Raw genomic sequence first — 25,177 nt, forward strand, 5'->3', positions numbered from 1 at the left:
CCAACAAACCTTTTGATTTTCCTGTATTTCCTCCCTCATGCGTTGATTTACAGCAATTCTGGTCAGAGATCTGGGAAAATACATTTTGCTGTAATTCATTCTTCCTTAAATTTTTAGGACTAATAATTAATTCAATATAATGGTAATATAGTTCTTATTCAACACAGTATCTGATTCAGGTGGAACAAAGACTCAAAATTCCAATGTCTTAACTGCATAATTTCACAGTTTATTATTGAATACTTAAGTTTTCAAAAATTCTAGACTGAAAATAGCTATTTTGTATTGGTTTGCCCATAGAAAGACATTCTATATGAAAATACCAATGTCATCATTTGTGTGAATGCAAACAGGCAACTCTCGGAATTATCTATACATAAATAATTTGTTAACCTGGGATCTTACCACAGCATATAAATTCTAAATTAGTTGATATAGTCTTCCTTCAGTATGTATAGCATTAGTTCCAGGATCAGATACCAAAACTCATGGGTATTCAAGTCCCTTACATAGGAACAATATAGTATTTGCATATAATAAACACGTATCCTCCTGAATACATTACATCTCTAGATTACTTAGGATACCTAATGTATGTAATGTTATGGAAATTATTATACTATAATGTTTAAAGTATAATGACAAGAAAAATGTCTGTACATGTTTGATACAGACAATTCTTTTCTGAATATTTTCCATCTATGGTTAACTGAATTTGTAAATGCGATATACAGATACAGGGGAATAACTGTATTAACTTTATATTATTCATTCTTTAAGACTTTTAAATTCTCTTGTAATTTAAGTACAATTTTAAAATATATTTCCCTTGGATTATACTTAACTTGAAAACTCCCAAGAATGCTTAGTTATAACATCTATCCATTTAAAAATAATTTAAAAATTTAGATGGTTAATTCAAAGTTCTGCTTTGAGGAAAGTTTAAAAAGAAAGATGAATCTTGAAACCCACAAATGTGTATCATATCCTACAGTTTGGCAGCATTAAGGGAAATAACAAAATTTATTAATGTAAATTTTCATTAATTTAACAAATATTTCATTTTAACAAACATTTACTAAATGTCTGTCTTCAGAGATGTTCAAACCTACAATTTAGCTGTTAAGTAATGGTAGCATATTTTGCAAATTTTTCTTAATGATCAACCACAGATAAGACCAGAATTTAGCATAATTACTAAAAAGTCATACTGATTAACTGTCATTAAAACTAAAATTGTTTTAATTTGACTAATAATTTCAAAAGCTGTTAATAAGAGTAGTGAGGCTAACTACACGTACTGACATACACCCAAACATATTTCATGTTTTAATATATAAATACTGATTTCTCAGTATTTTTTCTTGACTAATTTTCAACTGTAAATCTGGTAAAAAAAAAAAAGTCATATCAACATATTCATTATTCTCCAAGTGAAGCTACAAATACTTCTATTTTCAGGGTACCATTAAAAGATGTTTGATATTTTATTGTTGATGTATTACTTATCTTTCAAAGGTAAAGAATACCTAGATTTAATATTCTGCAATTTGTACTGTGGATAAATGTACAAAACATTGTTTGAGACAAAGACTTAGCAATCACTGGATAATTAAGAAGATGTGCTGAGAGCACAGGCTCTCTCCAATTCTAATAAAACACTATTGTAGCATATATAGTGGTGTCTCTCAAATACAGGTTAACTTTGTTTATATTTTACTTGTTGCTTATAATTTTATGATGTCATTTCTAACCAAAAAACAAAAGCATCAAAGTCATGTTATGTTGTAAATCCTCAAAATCTAAAATGCACTTATTGATCACTTATAGATATGCAAAAAATGTATTATCTATTAAAACAAAGATGTTTACTATAAACATCAGTATTTTCTGGAAGCAATTTAATTAAATGTTTTACTGGCAAAAAAGAAAAGATGGTATTCCACAAAACACTCTGTACTTTTGAGATGTCATTAACTGAAATCTAAAAAACAAGAACATGATTTGACAACTCTGTGTATAGATCTTCTGTGTAGAATACTTTTCATTATCTTTAATAAAGGAAAGAGAAAAATACCCTTAATATTGATTGCATAAACAAGTTTTTTTCTTAGATTGTTTACTTAAATTATTTAACTTTTTCCTTTTCCATAAGCCTCTAGTTCAATAGTTCTCTTTTGTAGTGTGAATACATAATATGTGCTTTCTGTACTTATAAAAAAAAAAAAAAACGATGAAAGTTTCCAATTTCAAAAAAGCTACAGATACTAGAACTGACATCCTTATGTTAAATGAAATCAGCTATTCTCATAAAATTTGCTTAATGGAAAGAGTTCTGGTTACAATCAAACCAATGAACTTTAAAGTACCTGGCTTTTATGGGAAAGTTCTGTGAGATATCTTTCATTAATTTTATGGTGTCATATACTGGAGTGGACATTATTTGAGAAGCTGCTTGAAAACTAAGATCTGTAAGAAAAAAAATATCATTGAGAAATGTCACAAGTTAGATCTTCAGAGATATTTCCAAGCAATTTAAATATTTTACTCAACCTGTATGACAGATTAATATAAAAACATGTCAACACTCATATTTAACAATGTTAAGTTTTAAATGGAAAGTTATCACTTATGTTCAATTAAGGTGGTCTCACACTTCATATTTTCATTAAGGAATTTATCAAGGAAACATGCAAAGGAATAACAAGGTAAAAATGTAATAAAAGAAGAAAACTAAGGTTTAGTTCTGATTTATCCTGACTTCTGAGTTGGGATTTTCAAGCAATGTTAGTAGATCCTCTGAAATGTCATTTAATACTTGAAACTAATCTATAAATAATTATATACTTTAAAAATGAAAAAATATAAAATAACACCTCAGAAATTTAAGTCTTGCAAACATAAAATTATGACTTTCATGATAATCTTTTAATTGAATATGTATTCCCACAAAATATAATTTATATTATTCATAAATAACAATACGGTCATAATTTATATCATTTAATAAAAACTTATTTAATAAAACAGTAATTGGTTATCAAAGTGTTATGTGAAGGTAGCTTAAAATACTATACCTTGTAGTTCCCAGACTTTCAAAGGCATCATTTCTTTGTTGCTCTCAATCAGGTATTTTTGGAATATTGTGAGATTATCTTTAAGATCTGAATATATTTCTCTGAATCAAATAGTAATTAATGTTAATAATCTACCACGAATTATATAACCAGTGTAATTTTGAAACTGTCTTCCAAATCATTAGACACAAACTAATAATTCATCATTAAGATAATAAACTGATATAGCTATATCTATAGAATTCAAAATAATGGATATATAGCCACATATGCATACATATATGTCTTCTTTCTCATATAAAACAATGCCTGGAAGGATACACTCTCTCAATTGTTAATATTACATATGAAGGCAGAATTATTAATTTTTTGTTTCAACAATTTTTAAAATTTTAAGTATTGCTTTTAAAATTTAAAATAAAAACTATTTTTTAAGGAAAGTAAAAATAGTTCTTACACAATTTTCACTTTATCTTGGCCAAAAGGCTAAAAAGCTTCTTCTTAAAAAATCTGAGTTTGTTCTATTTTTGAAAAGTTCCATCTGATTCTCATAAAAAATTAAAATAGGATAATTTTGCCCAATAGTAAACATATCTAGGCTTTTAAAAGAGAGACAAATAATAATGTAAAGCAGAATGACATTTTACATTACATATCATTTAAATTATAATATTTCATCAATCATGAAAGCAAGAATGGTGTCACTTTGCTGGGAGTGGTGGCACATGCCTGTGATCTCAGTGGCTTGGGATGCTGACGTGGGAGAATCCAGAGTTCAAAGTCAGCCCCAACAGCTTAGTGAGGCCCTTGGCAACTCAGTGAGACCCTGTCTCTAAATAAAATATAATAAAGGGCTGGGGATGTGGCTCGGTGGTAAAGCACCCCTGGGTTCAATCTCTGGTACAAAAAAAAAAAAAAAAAGAATAGCGTCACTTCTTATTTAAATAGAATTCTTTAAAAAAAAAAAAATAACAAGCTAGGTATGTGACTCAGTGCTACAGCGCTTGCCTAGCATATATGAGGCCCTGAGTTTGATCTCCAGGTCCACTCAAAAACAAAACAAAACAAGACCCTCTTTCCAAGTAAAAATTAAAACAACTTCAGCTAATTTATAAAACACATTTCGGCACAACTTACAAAACACATTTTCAACAGTAAACTGAAGATTTAAAAAAGTGAAATGAAAAATGTACAGATGTACACAGAAATATATTAATTTTATGGTTAAAGATAAGAATATATAGTACATTGTCAATATTTCCTAACTTTACTACATGTGGGACCATAGTCTGAAAATAAATCAAGACTAATGAAGACAGCTTTCAGGGTAAAAAAGTAACTTCTTCCTAAAAGTTCACTATAAATATTTAATGTTACAGAATAATGTTTATAAGAGCTATCACATTATGTTTTGTATTGAGTCATAATCATAATTTTTACTAAAATTTTTACATAATTCGGGCTATATATATGTATTATTCATATAATACACCTCAAAGCAAACAATCTTTGCTTTAAATAAGCCATTGAGTCACTGTGGAAGAATCAAGTATTCCTTATAAAAACAACTCAGAATTCCAAGGGATTTTTGGAGGCCTGCAATTTATTCCTGCAAAAAGCTGTACTTAAAAATAGGAAAGAATTATATATTCCAAGATACTGAAGCAACTGAATTAGGATAAATCTGTAAGGTGCATTAACTTTTTAAGGCCACTAGTATACTACTGCTTGATCAATAAGCTTTAAAAATTTAATTCATTTATCTGCATAAGCACATTCCCAACAATGTCACTCTTGCTCTATATAGTTATGTATTTGCCAGGAAAACCCATCTTAGTGTCCTCTGTAACTTACAATTGTAACATTAATGAAGAACTAAAGGTGTTAATAAAAACATTCTTTTATTTTTGCCTGTGTAAAGAAATCCAACTTTACCTTCTTATAAAAAGGTAAAGTGTGCATAACATCACTGCCACCCCCATTCACTAGAATTCAAAGAAGACTCACCATGCTATTCCTTGTCTTCAATCAGCATGGCAGAAAAAAAAAGGGCACAATTTTTAAAAGGTTACTTTAAGGAGTATATAAAATTAAGACCAGATGTTAAAAAGTTTTCAATGACAATCTGTGGAAAAATAATTTAGGGAAACATTTCTTTCTGGTGGAGCATAAATTTCCTCATGCTAAAGATCCATTATTATTCATGATTTTTATAACTCATATCTGTAAAGTTTTAGATATAATAAATTTTGAAATTTTCTGGTACATATGATTTTTATTTTTTCAATTGTTTTTCTAAGTCAAACTTATGCATGCAAGGAAAGCATTCTTCCAACTGAGCTATATCCCCAGCCCCTCTACAATATTTTTTAAAATAATCTTTTAGTTTTATTTTTTTAAAGATTCAATTTAGGGGCTGGGGGGTATGACTCAGTTCATAGAATGCTTGCCTAACATGTTCAAGGCCCTGGATTTCATACTCAGCGTCATAAAGAAAAAATTCAGGCAGTATCTTCTTTTTAGCATTATTATTATTAGTAGTAGTAGTAGTAGTAGTACTGGGGATTGAACACAGTGGCATTTTACTGCTGAGATACATCCCCAGACCTTTTTATTTTGAGACAGGGTCTCACCCAGTTGCTGAGGTTGGTCTTGAACTTGTGATCCTTTTGCCTGAGTCTCTGGGAACAGGTGTGCACCACTGTACCGGCTCTTTTTAGCATCATTTAAATGAATCACATTAATAACCTGATATCCAAAATTTCCATTTGTTTTATTCATTTTTAATATTCATGTAATGTTGATTAATTGCCATGAACTGTTCTAAGACTTTTATTAGTAAATTATAAATGATTTATTCTCTTCAAAACATAAAAACTTCCTAACCAAGTATTGGTATGTGGCTAATTATTTGCCTATTATGGCAACAGTTATAATCAACTTAAACAAGTTACCACTTTCAAGTATGGAAAATCATAATGCATCCTGGACAGCATCATGTTGTGAATGAACAATAGGAATAAAAAATGCTACAAGGCTATAAATGCTATAAATTTTTGGCATTATTTGTTGGCTTATGTTCACTGTCATATTTTCAAGGTTTAGACAACTGTATATGCTGAGTCTTTGTTTATGGGATTTTTTTTTTCTGGGTAAAAGGAAAGAAATGCACATTTAATAGTGATCTTAATACAGGTTATCCAAAGTTCTAAATTTTTATTTTTCTAGTTATTCCAGGGATGCTAGACCAGTATTAGAAATGGAATCTCAACTCTCAATGGAATCAGTTATATCTAACTAACAGATTTCCATCTTAAAGCTTAATATGAAAATAGATGTCAATATAAATAATTCAGCATATGGTGAAAGACTCAGAAATCTTAGTATAGAAAGAGCTGTTATAAATTAGCAAGAACAGTAAACCCAGCAAGAAAAATATAAGTGAGGTCAGAAATAAACAATTTACATAAAAAGAAATTCAAAGGTCAGTAAATTTACATGAAAAAATTAAATCCTTGCAATAATAAACTGTCAATAGTTGATTGTTCCTGAATTCAAATTACAAAATGGTTCAGTCCAGTGAAATAAATGTAGAATTTATAAGAAACATATCACTTATTAAATTGGCCACGATTATTAAAACAGTATCAGTGGTTAGTAAAGTTTTTGGAAATGGACACATTCATATACAGGGGTAAAAGTATTATAAGTATAATTTGATAAAGGAAATTTAGATGTATCAAAATTTTAAGAAACATATACCTTGATTTGTCAATTTTTTCCCTATAATTTGTGCTAAAGAAAATCCGAGATGCACATGAATTGGTACAAAAAAATTCAATTAAATAGTAGGGAAAGAATGTAAAGTCCTATTTTGTGGAACTTTTCCAAATGATGGAATATTCCACAGGACATGAAAAAAGCAGTTACACTGTACTGTTCCACTATGCAAAACAATAGTCTGTGTATGCATTTGTCTGTAGCTATAAAGACATGCATAGGAGGTTGGAAAGAAAGACACCAAAACACTGACAGTTACAGTTACCTCTCAGTTTTAGAATTAGGGTGATTATTTTTTAGCTTTGTGCTCTTCTGCTTTCCCTATCTGACATTAGCTGTGTATTACTTTTATGATAACGACATGGAATACATATGTAAAAAAAGAACATGTGCCAACACAGCACATGGAATTAATTCCTTTAGAAACAAAACATATTAACAATACCAAATTTCATTCCAATTCAAGCTTACTTTAGTTTTCCAAAAAGAAATCCTTGAACTTCATTTGCTTCAGTTTCATCTTCTATAGTATTAGTCATGGCTACATTTTGGAAGTAAAAACAAAACAAAAATATTTTCAGACTGGGAAAGGAACAAGTAATAAAAAAAAAATCAGAGTTCAATGAAAAGAAATTCCATTTCACAGAACATGTGGGCCAGTCATCTCTAGCCGTAAGCAGCCTCATCTGCTGCTTCAATGTACCTTAGGTAAACTACTATTTGTTAAGTGGCGTCAAAAATGGTTGGGAAGCTACTGGGCATGATACACAATTTCCTATTTTTAAAGAAGTTTTAAGAATCCATAATATTAAATATCTTTCTTTCAGCTTAAAATTAAATTCAAAACTAAGGAAGAACACATTTATCCCATCTCCAGCCTCAAGTAATACATGTAGGATTATATTAATTTAAAAAAAAAAAAAACTACATAAGCCTCAAAGTTTTCATTCTACTCAAATACAGAAAATAAAAACAAACTTACTTTTAATTTGGGTATCATCTAATGCTTTGTATTCTGTACTCTTAATTGCTAGCTCCACACCATATCCAGATAAGTACATTTTCCGTGAGCTTGGTTTCTGTTCAAACACATTTTATAAAATTAAATTGATATTTGTTTTTGGAATGAGGGGCTATAACTGACTAAAAGTGAGTTTTTTTAAGTATTTATGATCAGAATTTTGGTACCTAATTTTCTCTCTATAAGTGACAAATATAAAACATACCTCTAAGATTACTCCATCAAGCAAGAAAAGTCATTTTATTCAAAAGGAGGCAATCAGAAATATACACAATATTTTAAAAAGATCTCTAAGGTTTTTTTTTTTTCAGGTTCTAGACTGAAAATCTTATCAATTGTGCTATAATCAGTATCATTCGGCAAATTATGTGAGAGGTTAGTGTGGGAAGCTGTCCTTATTTAGCAGAATCAGACTTGGTTGAGCCAAGGGATAGATGCCTGGCTTCTGGAAACTGCCGGGAAGCATGTGGCGTTGTGTGGGAGTGGTTCCCTGTCTCCTTCTGGAATATTCCCCCTAAGAGGATGGCTCCCCTAACTCCACTCTCTCCTATCCCTCACAGAAGGTGGTCCTTTTGATCTTGGCCCCCCTTTACCTGTGTGTTATAAATAAAAGAGTAGGGTGACTCCATGTTGTGGTTAGAGGCCAGAACAGGTATGGCCAGACCCGTCATGCCCCCTCTCATTTAAAAGGAGTATTGGCTCTTGTGCACTTATTGAGTAGATAAGTTTATGGGTAATTGATAGACAACACCATCTTCTGGCAGTTAACTCTTTTCTCATCCACATGGGACATGGCTGAGAGACTCCCAAAGGTTAGGAAACCACTTTAATCACTCCTCAGCAAACTTTTAGAAGACCCTGTGTCTTTTCTTAATTCACATTTGCATGGGGCAGTTTTATAATCCTAAATATGACAGAATAAGTTGTAGGGGTAGAGAGTAGAGGGAATGAAGACCCTAATCATGTATTATTTTTATTCTCTTCTTTCCTCCCTGAACTTTCCCCCAAGACTTAAATTAAGTATATGACCACAGTGACTATTCTCCTTGGTTTCTTCTATTTCCAAACAAGAGTAAGTTAAGAATTAGTTTCAGATATACAACATATTTAACTTTGCTCTCTACACTAAAATTTCATTTACTAACATCTCAGGTCATCCTGTAATGAAAGACAGCATGTGGAAACTGGGTTATTTATTATTACACTAATCTGACAAAGCTGAAAACATTTAAAACAATTTTCAATTTCATACAGCTCCATTTAAAAAACACATTTTGAATATCCACTCAAAAGACAATCAATTGGTAGCTTAGTAAACTGAAGCTACAAGGCCACAAATCTTGTCATAGTTCATAAAAAAATGCAATTCCACATAACCAATATCGATGATCAGTACTGAAGTTTTTTGTGCCTCAATAAAAAAAGTTTATTAAGTTCATACTTCCTTTCTTCATTTGAAATGTATAATTATGAAATCTGAATTATAGTTTAATAAGCTTAGATTTGCAAACCAAAATGCTCATTGGCCAATGTCACTAAGAAAATTCTTTGTTTTCCAATTTATTACTTTCCCCACAAAAAGGCATCTGTTCCAAAGGTAGGATAAAGTCTATTTTTATTAAAATTATATGCTGACTAAATTTACATTATAGCAACTATGAACATATAAAGATTTCATAAGACAGAAGGCTATAATTTGATGCTACAAATACCCTGATATTTGCTTAATATGATTTAGTATATTTATGGTCACATTCTCCAAAAAATAACTTGAGACAAATTCTCAAAGGATAGGCATATCCTCTATGGGGCATGAAAGAAAAGTGGGGACTTTAAAAAAAAAAAAAAAAGATAAACAGATACTTAACATCTGCCACTCCCATTCCTATTCTAATTTGCCTCTGCTCTGCACCAACCAGTAGAGAATCACAGCTTTAGTATGCCACTGTTATCAATGGGAGTTCATCCTTCTGGCAAACTCAGAAAAAGATCAAGAAGTATTGGTTTAAGAGGATAAGATTATATCAAATGTTTTATATGTTTTGATCCCCATATTTTCTTCAGATTCATTCCTTTTTTGAAACGCTTTATCATCCACCATAATGTATTTGTTTTGTACCTCCTGTCGCTAAAATCGAAGTTCTCTGAGAACAAAGAATCTCTTATTCACTGTTATGTGAACAGTGTCTGACACAGAAGTATTCAAATATTTATGAAATTAATGACTTAGACATGTAAATATTTACAAATCATACATTTATCTAACACGCCTACGCATTCTTTATTTACTTTATAATCATTATGTAAATTATGCAAATACTCTACTTTGCAAATATTCTACTTTGCCAACACACTCAAGAATATTTACTAAGATTCTCCCATTTGCACTAAATACACCCAAATCACTATCATTTTATAGGATATTATTGTAGGACAAGTCTTCCTATGGCCTTGGTGACCCAGTTCTTACCCCCTTTCTCACTTGTATTCCTTGGAACCACAACATCCTGAGGTAAGGAGGATGGGACATTTACTTGTACTTATCACAGATATAAGCCTGGGACAGCCCAGGCTCTGTTCAATTCTCCTAGAACAGCAAGTCCAGACTTAGCCCAGTTTGTCCAGTGGCCCCCCACCCAAGTATAAAACTCATAGCAGAGCCCCCTTTCATAGTCCTTCAGCTGCAGTGTGCCATGGAAAAACAGACTCCATGCATCCCAGGGAGCTTTCCTGATCCTTGGGGGAATAGCTAGCCACGAATCCTAAACATCTGTTGTCTTTCTCTGCCTGTGTGTGAATAATAATGTTACTTCACTTAACTTGTATGAATGTTCTGCCTCGACAGACTCATACAAGCAAACTGCTGCTGGTGCATAGTACTGACGAGGTATTTATAGTCCTGGGATTGGTAATGGTGCACAATAAACCTGCTTCACAAATTATCAAAATATAGAAAACAAAATTAAGACACTGAAATGAGCTATTCATCTTCCATTACTAGTATTAAGCATAGTACCAAACTTGGCGATGTTTGTGGCATATCATCCTAATAACCCTTTCCCATGTCATTCCTCCTTGCAATGTGCCTTGCCACTTTCCACCAAAAAAATCAAGTGTTTTTTCTATTCTGGCTGACCGTGTTATTTGCCTTGACTAAAATAATGTGGCAGAAGTGTATGAGTTCTTGGGCCTAGGGCTTATGAGGCATTGCAACTTATACTCTTTGAGGAGCCTATATCTTCATGATGTGAAGAATGGCAGTCAAACCTATTGGAAGGTAAGAGGCCATATGGAAGATAACCAAGAAACTCCAGTCATCAGCCACACACATGTGTGAGGATAACTTGAACCATGAGCCCTAATCCAGTGCTGAAAGACCACCACCGTGTGAATGACACTTGCAGAAAAATGCCGAGACTTAATCCATAGAAGTAATTACTGCCTTAAGTCACAAAGTTTGGGAAAGATTTTTTTTTTTCAAACACACACAGCAATTCAGAGGCACACAGCATATGATAAATGTGCAAGGAGTGAGGGAAGAAGGGATGACTGACTCTTCACAAATTTCTAATTCAAAGAATATTGATGTTTTCTCATAAATACTGGTAATTTATGCTTTTTAACCCTTAAACTTGGTCAAAAGTAAAAGATAGATAAAAATATATGACATACAACACTAACCAAAAGAAAGTAGGAATAGATATATTAATTTCAGATAAAACATTTCAGAACAGAATATTGAGGACAAAGAAGTAAAATAGTGATGAAAGGCTCCATTCTATGCTGGATGTGCAATATAAAAGTGTGAGCATTAATAACTTTGAAATGAGACAAACTGACAGATATAAAAGGAAAAATAGGCAAATCTGTATTCATAGTTAGAGAATTCAACATTCTTAATAATTGGCAGAATAGAAAATCCTTAAGGATATAGATGATCTAGGAATCAACATGATCTAATATTTATAAAACATTCCAAACAAAAACAGAATATTCATTCTTCTCATGTGCACATGGAACATTTCACAAAACAAAATCATATTTTGAGCCAAACTACATTTTTTCAGAAATGATACAAACCATATTAGATTATATCAAAATTAAACTACATCATTAACAAAATCAAAAGATTTACCAAATATTTGATATTTAACACTTAAAAATAACCCATGAGTTAGAAGTCTCAAAAGAAACTTAAAAAATTACTCAGATAAACATTAAAATATGTAAAATATATTAAAATGGATTCCAACTAATAGTTCCTACAGGGAAATATGGGACAATAAATACTAAAAGAAAAAAAGATATAAACTCAGTAATTGAAGTTCCACTTGAAGAAACTAAATAGACAGAAGGAAACTAAATCCTACGCCAAAAAAGAAATATTAGAATAGAAATACATGATGTTAAAATGAAAACAATGAAACCAAATCTATTTCTTGTACAAGATCAGTAAAATCAATAAACCTTTAGCCATAGTAAGAAAAGAGATGACACAGATTACTAAAATTGGGGGGTGTAGAGTTTTTTGAGTTCTTTATAGATTCTGGAGATTAGTGCTCTATCTGAAGTATGATTGGCAAAGATATTCTCCCACTCTGTAGGCTCTTTCTTCACATTACTGATAGTTTCCTTTGATGAGAGAAAGCTTTTTAGTTTGAATCAATCCCAGTTATTGATTCTTGCTTTTATTTCTTGTGCTATGGGAGTCCTGTTGAGGAAGTCTGGTCCTAGCCCGACATGTTGAAGATCGGGACCTACTTTTTCTTCTATAATCTGCAGAGTCTCTGGTCTGATTCCAAGGTCCTTAATCCATTTTGAATTGAGTTTTGTGCAGGGTGAGAGATAGGGGTTTAGTTTCATTCTGTTGCATATGGATTTCCAATTCTCCCAGCACCATTTGTTGAAGAGGCTATCTTTTCTCCATTGCATATTTTTGGCGCCTTTGTCTAGTATTAGAAAGTTTTATTTATTTGGGTTTGTGTCCGTGTCCTCTATTCTGTACCATTGATCTACCTGTCTATTTTGGTACCAATACCATGCCGTCTTTGTTACTATTGCTTTGTAATAAAGTTGAAGTTCGGGTATTGCGATACCCCCTGCTTCATTTTTCCTGCGAAGGATTGCTTTAGCTATTCTGGGTTTCTTATTCTTCCAGATGAATTTCATGATTGCTTGCTCTATTTCTGTAAGGTACGTCATTGGGATTTTAATTGGGATTGCATTGAATCTGTATAGCACTTTAGGTAGTATGGCCATTTTGACAATATTAATTCTGCCTATCCAAGAACATGGGAGATCTTTCCATCTTCTAAGGTTTTCTTTAATATCTTTCTTTAGTGTTCTGTAGTTCTCATTGTAGAGGTCTTTCACCTCTTTTGTGAGATTGATTCCCAAGTATTTTATTTTTTTCGATGCTATGGTGAATGGGGTAGTTTTCATAATTTCTCTTTCTGAGGATTCATCACTTATGTATAAAAATGCATTGGATTTATGAGCATTGATCTTGTAACCTGCCACTTTACTGAATTCACTTATGAGTTCTAACAGTTTTCTGGTGGAATTTCCTGGTTCCTCTAAGTATATAATCATATCATCCGCAAATAGGGATAGTTTGAGTTCTTCTTTTCCTATTCGTATTCCTTTAATTTCCTTGGTCTGTCTAATTGCTCTGGCTAGAGTCTCAAGAACGATATTGAATAGGAACAGACACTTCACAGAAGAAGAGGAACAGACACTTCACAGAAGAAGATGTACAAGCAATCAATAAACATATGAAAAAATGTTCAACATCTCTAGTAATAAGAGAAATGCAAATCAAAACCACCCTAAGATTCCATCTCACCCCAATTAGAATGGCGATTATCAAAAATACAAGCAACAGGTGTTGGCGAGGATGTGGGGAGAAAGGTACACTCATACATTGCTGGTGGGGCTGCAAATTAGTGCAGCCACTTTGGAAAGCAGTGTGGAGATTCCTTAGAAAACTTGGAATGGACCCTCCATTTGACCCAGCTATCCCACTCCTTGGCCTATACCCAAAGGACTTAAAATCAGCATACTACAGAGATACAGCCACATCAATGTTCATAGCTGCTCAATTCACAATAGCCAGACTATGGAACCAACCTAGATGCCCTTCGATTGATGAGTGGATAAAGAAACTGTGGTAGATATACACAATGGAATATTACTCAGCCATAAAGAATGACAAAATTATGGCATTTGCAGGCAAATGGATGAGGTTGGAGAGTGTCATGCTAAGTGAGATAGGCCAATCTCGGAAAGCCAAAGGACGAATGGTATCGCTAATGAGTGGAGGATGACACATGGGGGGGGAGGGAAGGGTTAGTGTTGGGGTTGGAGTTAGGGTTAGGGAGGGGGGCAAGTATGGAGGAAGAAAGTACTGTATAGAGGGTGGGGAGGGGTGGGGGGAAGGGAGAGAATAACAGAATGAATCAAACAACATTACTGCATGGGGATTTTTGATTACACAAATGGTATGCCTTTGCGCCATGTACAAACAGAGAAACAACATGTATCCCATTTGTTTACAATAAATAAAAAAAAAAAATTGGGGGGTGCAGGGAGAAGAGAGGTGAGAAATTATTAAATCAGAAAGGAAAAAAAATAAAAGTGAAGATGGTACTACTGTTACATCAGACAATAAATAAAAATACACTATAAGCAATTTTCTATTCATAAATTTGACAACCTAAATGTAATGAACCAAATCCATGGAAGTCAAACCATGGAAGAAATAGCTTCAGTGGTTTTGGTATTTATTAAAGAAACTAATAAAATATTAAAATATTTTTAAATATGGAAATATTTTTTAAAAAGTGAACTCAACTCCAGATCCAGATGGTTTTACTTCTTACCCAACACTGAAGGAACAAGTAATAAAGTGTGCACAATTTCTTCCCAAGAACAGAAGAGGTAATACTTCCCAACTCATTTTTAAAACCAGTACTAAAAAACACATTAAGAGAAAATAAATTTAGAAATCAATACCCCTTAGGAACATATATAAAAACCCTGAGCAAAGTACAAGCAGATTAACCCAGTAATACATAAAATCATATTATGTCACAACTAAATGAGATTCATCCAAAGAATATCAGGGTGTTTGAACATTTGAATATCATTCAAAGTAACTTACCACGTAAACAGTGAACAAGTAAAATCATATGATTACCAGTAAATGCAGGAAAAACACATTTGATAATAGTTGACATACATAACTTATTTTAAAAAATAGCAAATTAGGAATAGAAGGGAATTTCCTAAATTTTATAAAGGTCATCTTATAAGGAAAAAAAAAAACCCTTAAATCTAACACTTAAGACTGGAACATCTAACACTTTCCCCAAAGACCAGGATAAAAGCAAGGATATTTTCTCAACTCCCACTCAACATTGAGCTAAAAGTCCTAATCAGGACAAAAACAAATATACAGATTGGAAAGAAAGAAAACATACTGATAAAAGAAATCAAAGGATATCTAAATAAATGGAGAAAGATGCCTTTTTGGGGGGGTTGAACCCAGGGGGTGCTTTACAACCAAGCTATATCCCCATCCCTTTTTAAAAGACAGTCTCACTAAGTTGCGAGGCTGGCCTTGAACTTGCAATCCTCCTGCCCTCAGCCTCCCAACTTGCTGGGATTAGAGCTGTTTGCTGACGCACCTGGTGAGATATGCCATTTTCATCAACATAAGTCTCAATATTGTTACAATGTTAATTCTCACAAAATTGATCTATATATTCAGTGTAATCTCAATAAAAAGGACAGCAATATTCTTTTCCCCCTCACATACAGACAAGCCAAATCCAAAGTTCACATGAAGAGGCAAAGGAACTATATTGAAATAATTCTGAAAAAGAATAAAGAAGCTGGTGGATTCATAAAACCAGATTTCAGGGATTAAAAAGCTACAGTAATGAAACAGTGCATTATCAATGAGACGACTATAGATTAGTGACATAGAATAGGGAACCCAGAAACAGCACACAAATAAGTCAATTATATAAGGGTATAAAAGAAATTCAGTGGAGGGGGACAGTATTTCAAAAAATGACATTAGAACTGGACTCCATACACAGAAAAATGAACAACTCGCAGTTACACAAAAATTAAACATGGATCATAAATTCAAAAGTAACTTCTAGAAGAAAATCAGTATGACCTTGAGGGCGATAAACTGTTAGATAACAAGACTAAAAATAAAATAAATGAGAGAAAAAAAATTGATGAACTGGACTATCAAAATTAAAAACCTCTTCTCGGCAAAAGATACTGAAAAAATGACAAGCTGAGTAACAGATTGGTATAATCACATATCTGATAAATGACTTGTATCCAAAACATGTAAAGAATTCTTAAAATTCAACAAAAGATAGTTCACCAAAAATGTATACATGTGGCAAAAAAAAAAAAAAACACATATAAAAAGTTACAAAAGTCACTCAAGTTCATTAGTCATCAGGGAAAAGAAAATTAAAACCACAAGGAAATACCATGGTATACCTAATAAAGTGGTTAAAATCTAAACACTGCTATTAACAAATGATGGTCAGGAAATAAAGCATAACTCTTATGGCTGGGGTAAATGCAAAATGGTAGTAAAGTTTATTATATTGTACAGTTTATTATAAATGTTGACTTACCACATAACTGAGCAATAGCATTACTAGGTATTTATCCAAGTGAACTAAAAACATGTTTCACAAAAATCCATGAGTGTGATGGTACGAAGGTGACTGACATGACTATATGACTACTGAAATCCATACTGTATATCACAGATGATAATTTTTTTGAGGGGAGATACCAGGGATTGAACTCCAGGGCACTTAAACACTGAGCAAAACCCCAGTTCTTTTCTATTTTTTGTTTTAAGACAGGGTCTCACTAAATTGCTTATGGCCTCTCTAACTTGCTGAGGTTGGCTTTGAATTTGTGACCCTCCTGTCCCAGCCTCTTGAGCTGCTGGGATTATGGGCATGCACCATTGTGCCTGGTGATAATTTTTAAAGAGATACCTAGCTGGTTCACAGTAGACAAAGCCCAATATATACGGGCAAGTCTCTCCATTCCTACACAAAATGTTTCAATGAAACTGGTCAACTGATTCTAAAATCAACATAGATTCAAGCCATGCAAAAACAGCCAAGGTATTCAGAAAAACAAAAAATAGGCAGAGCTGTACTATCAGACATCAAGATGTTATTTTAAAGCCAGAACAATTTAAATTGTTATTTTAGAATAGACATATACATTACTAGAATATAAAAAAATCTAAAATACATGCCTATATGAAAACCTGAGATATGATGGGTGAAATAAATTCTTGACTGTTAAATGAGTTAGGTGGTGACCAATGACTTTTTATATGGAAAACAGATTTACATCTGTACCCCATAACATAGTAAAATAAATTCTGATGTATTAAAACAAAGAACAGAAAATTAACCCCGTTATAGCAAAAGATGAGAATGTCTTTATGACATTATGAAGAATATCATTTAGTTAGATAAATCTGACATCCCAATTAATATTTGATCTCAGTGTAAGATGTCAAACTATTTTTTAAATACCAGAAAGACCATAAATACACTAGGAGATGTCTGCAAAGTATCAAAGAAAACGAGTAATCAAAATATGAAAAATACTTATAAATCAATGATTAGAAAAAATCTAATAGGCAAAGGACACGGACAGGCAATTTACAAATATCTGAAATTCTTTTATTACATTATGTATTAATATATAAATCATTAATAACTTGGGAAATGCAAATCAAGCACCCTCCATGTTGGAAATTTTTTTTATAAAAAGCAACTTTTTTCTCCAAGACTATTATGCTCTGGTGTGGAAGGGGGGAGGTGTTAAAGAAATAAATTTGAGCCACAGTATAACTGTTATGGAAACAATAATGTGATGAGTGTGACAGCAACAGGAAGCTGGGAAAGTACAGGACAATAAAACACATTTAGCAAGAAATCTGAGAAAGTAGTCATCTCTTAAAAGAAATAGGATTGAATATTCCCTATATTACGCTTAGCAATCTGACCTAATATATATATGCTATCAAGATTTTTTCTTGATACATTTTTATCAAAGATAACAGTTTTAGCATATTTTACACACATTATTGAAGTATTTTTTAAATCAAAATTTAAATACTTATACTGTGACAGATGCCTAAGGGTAAAGGATTATAATATGATACTGAGAAAACAGAATCCTAATATATTTTTCCACATAAAATTCACGTTTATTGTATTACATTTTAAAATCTTAAACAGCTATCCTGGAGAAAACTACTATGTAAAACTAGTAAAGAAATTACCAATAAATTATTTTTCTTAGCCAAAATAATATTCTAAAAAACAAGCACGTACCTGAATATAATGGCGAAGAACATACAGAATTTTACCATTCTGAGCTTTTTCAGTCAATACTTTGTGAAATTCAACAAAAGCTCTGGTGCCTATTTCTGCATAGAGAATAGTCACTGGTAAGTTTTCGTTGTTTGTAGGAAATTTATGATCTCCTTTAAATAGATAAGGCCTGGGCCTAAAATGAAAACAAAGCACAAATTTTTAAAAGAAAGTCAATAGCATATCAGACATACAGTATGATACTTTATAATTTCTGCTTATCAAACAATTCATAGTATAATCACAGAAAAAAAATTTCCTGTGATGACTTTGTAGGTATAACTTCTATTAAAGATGGAAAAGAAATTTGATTAATTCAAAATTGAACATTAAAGATTTTACTTTTCAATAAGGTTATCTTTAAACAATATCACAACAATTTTCAATGAAATAAAATTTAATAAGAATAACTTTTCATTATAGCTCACATTTCCTGAAAAGTTTCCAAATATTAAAAGAAAATACAAAGGTATTACTTTATACAAAGATTAACAATATAAAGTATAAACAACTAGTAATGAAATCATTAAGAACAATCCCAGAAACAGGAGTCCTATGATCTATGTTTATGATCCTTATCATAAACAGACTTTGACATCTTATTTGTTAGAGTAGATATATTGAATTTGTCTCACCAGGATTTAATTATGACAACTACCATCAGGAATCCAGGTAGCAGGAGGTGGCCAACAGTGCCAACCTGACCACACTCCCAGGGTCTCAGAATCAGCTATGAGTAAGTCTCAAGCAAACCAGTACATCTATTTCAGACAGGATGTAGTGTAAGGCCAGTAGAGTATCCATTATAACCTGCATAAGAGTTTAAATGAACCTGCTAAACTTCACTGTTACTGCAAATATCACTAAGGGCAAGAAATGGGTCCCAAAACAATCTTTACCCTCAGTAGAAACATTCTGGGCCCACTTTTCCCAAATACAAACATTTAAACCTAAGGTGATACATGTCACTCCAGTTGGAAAAATGTTGTTAAACTAGATCTGGATCATCTAGTAGTTGCTGCCTCAATCACCATTATGGCATAACTCAAGGTTGCTCAGGAAACAGAAAAAATACATTAATTTGTATTAGTAAGATTAAACAATTTTCTGCTGGGTCATATTTACACATGGGTTTGAGGGAGAGAAAATATGTGCTCAGGAGCTGCCAATGATAGAAAAATAATGGATCAGAACTGGCCATGTTCATATTACAGAGATGGTGACAAACCCAGCAGCAGGTGAGATTTTCAGTCAGCTACTAGTCAATTTGGAAAGACCACATGACGGTTTTGAGAGGCTGCTGTGATGGACTTGGGGTCAAAGATCTTCCTTTACTCTCCAGAGTCTAAGCAACTCACTTCCCAGGTATGGGGTTGAAGTTCTCCTCAATAGCCATGAAATCAATGTCTTTCATCCCAACACCAACAATTTTACCTATTTTCTAACCATTCTCTACTTGCATGCATACTTTCATTGGGAAGAATTAGATTCAAATGAGATAAGGGCATTTAAAAGAAAAAAAACTTACAAAGATCCATTATGTCCCACACTTTGGCCTGTATGAGCCACTATAGGTGCACTTGGCAAGTAATCTCAACTAAGTGGCCATGGTCATGATCTGGAACCAAGTGTTTCCAACAAAACAATTTAGGGGGTTAGGCTAAAACAAAAGTTTGGAGTCCTTAATTAAGCTTCCTTTGGCTGGGCACCTATATGAGTACTATATTAATATACCAACCAGGACAAACAGATTATTATTGGCAGAGGGAAAGATGCATTATGGCCAGCAATGACATCCTGAATTTTTAAACTAGATCTATAGTTTCCCACCTCATTTATCACAATTACTTCATAGGCGGCAGACAAGAGGTAAATACTGAGGGTGATCACATTCAGAGATTAAACTGCTGTACTAAAGTATATGGACCAGGCAGAGGTGAGCAAGGCAGAGTCAAATCTTTCATTTAAATTCAAGGAAGACATTCCAGTGTAATAAAATCATACTTATGAATCACAGACAACAAGGAATGTTCACACAATACTTAACTATTGATTCAATGCTGGTGGTCTCAGTGAGATCAGGCACATGACTGTCAGGCTGTAGATGATCTGGAAAACTCCAAATGTCTGTTTAGTTTTAAGGGCCACCATGGCATGGTCAGAGTTAGCAGACTAGATTTAGGCAGTGAAGTACAGCCTGAAAAGTACTGACGATGGTAACACCAAGAACAGAGTCGAAGGTCTGACATAGTTTGCCACCAGTGAGTGGAGTCCTATACAATATGGTCTCCTTCACCATAGGGCAAATCGATCATCTCTAAATAGAAGTCACAAGGTATGCTGTGACAGCTTTCACATTAAACATATGGTCCTTTATTGTGCTGCCTAATGATGGATTCAGGTAGTAAGAGCACTAGTCTGGGTGCTGCCTTCTTGCTAAGGAGCCTGCCTCCACTCAGATTTATCAGAAAATAAGCCCAGACTGTGTGCCTCTACGGAAGTAAACCACACTGCTGGACTTGCAGTTGAAATTTATTTTTATGGCAGATATCCCCAAAGAGTGATGCCGTTAATCTTCCAGACTGTGTCTTCCAAGTGACAGACTAGACCAGGTAGGCAACAATAGCCAGAGAGTCAGTGTAAATGTAGGAAGTGTTATCAAGGAGTCGGGGAAAAGAGGAGTGGCTTGAATTTTGACCAGTGGAGTGGCTACGTAAGCATTTGGTTTTACACAGCTGGTGCTTGGCTAAAAGGCAGCTGTAGTAGCCCAGATTACCAGTTTTTAACTTAGCTGAACATATCAGTAACCTAGATCAGGTATTTGGGGGAAACTATTTTGAATTGAGGGTCCCATTGAACTAACTATTTTACTTCAAGTAGTGGAATGGGGCATTTGGTTTGCCCCAAAGGAGTTGCTACATTTTCACTTATACCAGAGACCATGCTAGGGCCAGGCAGCTATGCTCTTAAATACACCATCTATATTTAAGAGCTTTTGGGGTCCTTTGTCATTGAACCCTAGTTGACCTATGCCCAAATATTAAAGTCAGATGACAGTCATGAGGCTTCCAGGGGTCAGGTGTTCCAGTTTTCTAAGTGCTTAGAGATAGCTAAGAGCTGCTTTTTTAAAAAAGGATGTATTTAGCAGCAGAGTCAGGCAGGTGGCAATGTTGTACTTGGAAACAACTTCTCCAGGTAGTCCAGTAATTATTAAGCATATAACTGAAGCTGTGATTATTCTCACACCTCTTGGGATTCTTTGTTATTTCTAAACTGCCCTGGAATAGATAGTCCATGTGATAGCCCCTGAGAGTCTCCCTCTAGACTTCATGATCTCACAAGTAAGCACTTACAATTAAAATACCAAATACACATTTGGTATTTTACACATTGGTGGGAGCTAAAACAATGTACAGAAGTTTGGGCACCTTTTCCTACAGGAATGTGGGTCACAAAATGTGGGTCAGGGACTATTACAGTAATCAGAAGACTGCTATCAGCCATCAGAGAAGAGGGAGAGTGTGGTGGGCAGTGGTGACCAAAGAATAGACCTTTTTTTCTCCTCAGCCCATGGGTTCCTTGTCTTTCCTTTCCTAGAAATTCGTGTGTCTGTTGACATCCCATCTTTGTTTCCAAAACTGAAAAGATCTCTATAAGTCTAAGATTTGATTTTGCCCAACTTGCAAACTAGTAAGTTAACCTTGTAGCATTCATGGGATTTAGGAAGAAGACAGGATGAGACTTGTGTCAAAGACAAAGGACACCATTGCTCAAGACACAGCAAGCAGTATGAGCATGTTTGCCCCCTTAGATCTGTAGAGAGTAACAAAATATGGACCCAGTTGGCTATCCCACACTACAAACAGTGGGTGAAAGACTCACCTGAGGAACACTGGAATTGGGGAAGCACTGTTTTCAGCAATCAGTAAACAAGCCTGCTTCCTCCCTGATTCCTGAAAAGAAGTACCTCAATCCTCAAGGCTTTAAGCACAATTCTGAGAAATGACCCAGGTAAAGGGCCTTGTGTTTTTTGTTGGTCAGATCAAGAAAAAAATATGCAAGAATTCACACAAAGCCCATGGCAGATGGCCTCTCTCCCAACATCTTTTTTTTTTTTTTTTTTGGACAGGATATATTAGTTTCTATCAAAAAACTAAAATCTAACAAAAAATATAAAACCAGAAATCAATGACAATAAATTTTATAAATTATTAACATTTCCTTTAAAAATTCAACAAAGAAAAACATGTACTCATACTAACAATTTTATAGTTCCTATTAATACTATAAAAGATGGATAACTCCTATATCAATCAACTTGTTCAGAGTAAGACTAACATGGTTGCCTAATTCACTATATAAAGCTAGAATGATTCTGAAAAAAAATTTAAATAAATGTATGGCTAATCTCATTTGGTAAAACAGATACATGAGAACAAAGTAATCCTCCTTAGAAAGGAATTTAAAATACCATACCATCAATGAGCAATTTTGTTAGAAATGCAAACATTTAAAAATATACCCAAAAACATCAATATGTCCAGTGATGAAAAACTTAATATTCATCTTAATAGATGAAAACACAAATAAAGTAATCATTCAGAAATTATGACTAGAGACATACCATGTTATCTGATGAAAGAGTTAATAAAGATTTAAATTCTTCCTAAATTAACCAATATGTTCAACATAATTCAAATTAAGCCCTACCAGGATTTGGGGGCAGAGGGCAGAGGGAAGGATTCTAATGTTACTGCCAAGTACTAAGAAATTTTTGGAAAAACAAAAGGCAGCAAAAATGAAACAAACTGCCCTATCGGATAGTTAATTGTACAGCAGAAAATACTAAATAAGTACGGCACTGCCGTAAGAAATACATAATTGGAACTGGGCATGGTGGTGCCCACCTGTACCCAGTTTCATAGGAGACTGAGGCAGGAGGATTCCAAGTTTGAATACAGATGGGGCAATTTAGTGAGACCTGTTTCAAAAATGGAGGGTCGGGGAAGACCTGGAGATAAAGTGATACAGCACGTGCTTAGCATATACAAGGCCTTAGATTCAATTCCTGGGGAAAAACAGGAATAAAAATACATAATGGAACAGAACAAACATCTAGGAAAACCATAATATAATGAACATAATACATAACTGACTACTATCTTAGGGAAAATTTTTTATTGGATCTTTATATTTTGGTGAAAATAAATTAGATGAATTAAAATTTTAAAATAACAGGAAAAAGAAAACCATTGGAAAAATACCATTTTTTCCAAAACCAATTCAGAGAATTTACTAAATAAAAAAACAATGTAAAAGTCATACCCAGGAAAAATTTGGCTACTTAATAAAAGCCTTCTGTATGTTAAAATCAGTATGAACTACAGGAAAATATTAGAAAAGGTTTATAACAAATAAGTATTAACATGAGTTACTAAATATGACTATAAGAAGCTATTTCAAGAGAAATTTTTTTTTTTTGGGGAGGTGGGGATCCAAAACAAGGCCTTGTGCTTACAAGGCAAGCACTCTACCGACTGAGCTATCTCCCCAGCCCCATCAAGAGAAATTTTTAAACAGAAAATAAAACACATATTGCTAGGTGTTACTTTGTTCAAAACTATAAATAATTCCCTTCTGATTGCTTTTACTTATAAAATGTCTTGAGTAACACATTACAAAAAGCAATTCCATTTATTTTATTTTTTAAGTTACTTTTGTTATTCCCAGGCCTTCAGTTTATACAGAGATACATTCTAAATAAACTGAAAGTTTCACATGTTTACTTCAAAAAACATTTATACAAACCATATATACCTCATATGTTATGGTATTGTGGTATAATCTGTATTCCAAAGTCAAAAGCTAATTCAGACAAAATAATCTCGTTTTTCAACATATATCACATTGTTAAATATACAATGTTTTAGAATATTAAAATTTCTGCTATTTCAACTCACTTCTTTATAAACCACTTCTTTTACTCTTGACTATTATTTTACCTTGAAGTAGCCTTCTTCAGCAGCTTTTTAATCTCATTAATTTTACAGGTGTGCCTTTCATGGATAACCACAAATGCATTACAACCATCTGGTGGTGATTCATCAGCAGCAATCTAAGATTTCAAAGATATTTAGCTACAGTTGTTAATTATAGTATAATTTTAAAAACTCACATTACTTTGATTAAAATAACCCATCAACTACTATTAAGTTATTGGTCTAATTAAAGTAAAAAAATCTATATGTAGGTAGAATCTAAAACATTTTAATAAAATCAACTTTATTGTAGGAAATACATGTTTCAAGTTCTTCAAAAGATTAAGATTTTTATTACAGGGCTGGGATTGTAACTTGGTAGAGCCTGGCATGTGTGAGGCACTGGGTTTGGTTCTCAGCACCACATACAAATAAATAAGTAAAAATAAAGGTTATTGTGTCCATCTACTAAAACAAGAATTTCAGTGATGATGTATCTTTATAATTTTCTTATTCCAAAAACTAAAATTATGCATATATCAATTATAATCAACAATAATATAACCAATGATAGATTATGGAACCAAGTATTTTAAGTTTTAGACAATTTCAAACCAAAGATGTTCACATTAAGTAGCTTTATGTACACTGGTAACATGCCTCTCTGTTGAACATAATCTGGGTATTTTTACATACCTGTTGAAACATCTGAATAGTTGGAGAGTATGCCCTTATAGAAAAGGCAAACTTCAAGAGATTGATGTGCAAATTGTCTAAAAACTGTCCAGCTTTCTTCAGGATTAAATTGTAATAGGAATAATCTGATTCTATAAATAGAAAAAAAGTTAATATTTTATAACCAACACAACAGCACAT

At 33.0% G+C, this 25,177-nt stretch overlaps 1 protein-coding gene across 4 annotated transcripts in view; it reads right to left on the reverse strand.

Annotated features, from left to right (window-relative positions):
- UGGT2 (UDP-glucose glycoprotein glucosyltransferase 2) overlaps positions 1–25,177 on the reverse strand; it is a 212,494-nt gene that overhangs the window by 178,480 nt on the left and 8,837 nt on the right. For 2 of the 4 annotated variants that reach the window (XM_079137705.1, XM_079137704.1), the window contains exons 3-10: positions 24,998–25,128; positions 24,326–24,438; positions 18,285–18,459; positions 7,840–7,936; positions 7,329–7,398; positions 3,078–3,178; positions 2,370–2,469; positions 10–70 (exon numbers count right to left, since the gene is read on the reverse strand). In XM_079137705.1, the coding sequence (XP_078993831.1) occupies positions 10–70; positions 2,370–2,469; positions 3,078–3,178; positions 7,329–7,398; positions 7,840–7,936; positions 18,285–18,459; positions 24,326–24,438; positions 24,998–25,128 (848 nt within the window). Of the gene's footprint in view, positions 1–9; positions 71–2,369; positions 2,470–3,077; positions 3,179–3,806; positions 4,285–5,084; positions 5,103–7,328; positions 7,399–7,839; positions 7,937–18,284; positions 18,460–24,325; positions 24,439–24,997; positions 25,129–25,177 lie in introns of those variants that run through there. The other 2 variants (XM_079137707.1, XM_079137706.1) reach the window with 2 other exon arrangements.

The sequence above is a fragment of the Sciurus vulgaris genome, assembly GCF_902686455.1.
Source record: "Sciurus vulgaris genome assembly, chromosome: 4".
Classification (NCBI taxonomy): domain Eukaryota; kingdom Metazoa; phylum Chordata; class Mammalia; order Rodentia; family Sciuridae; genus Sciurus; species Sciurus vulgaris.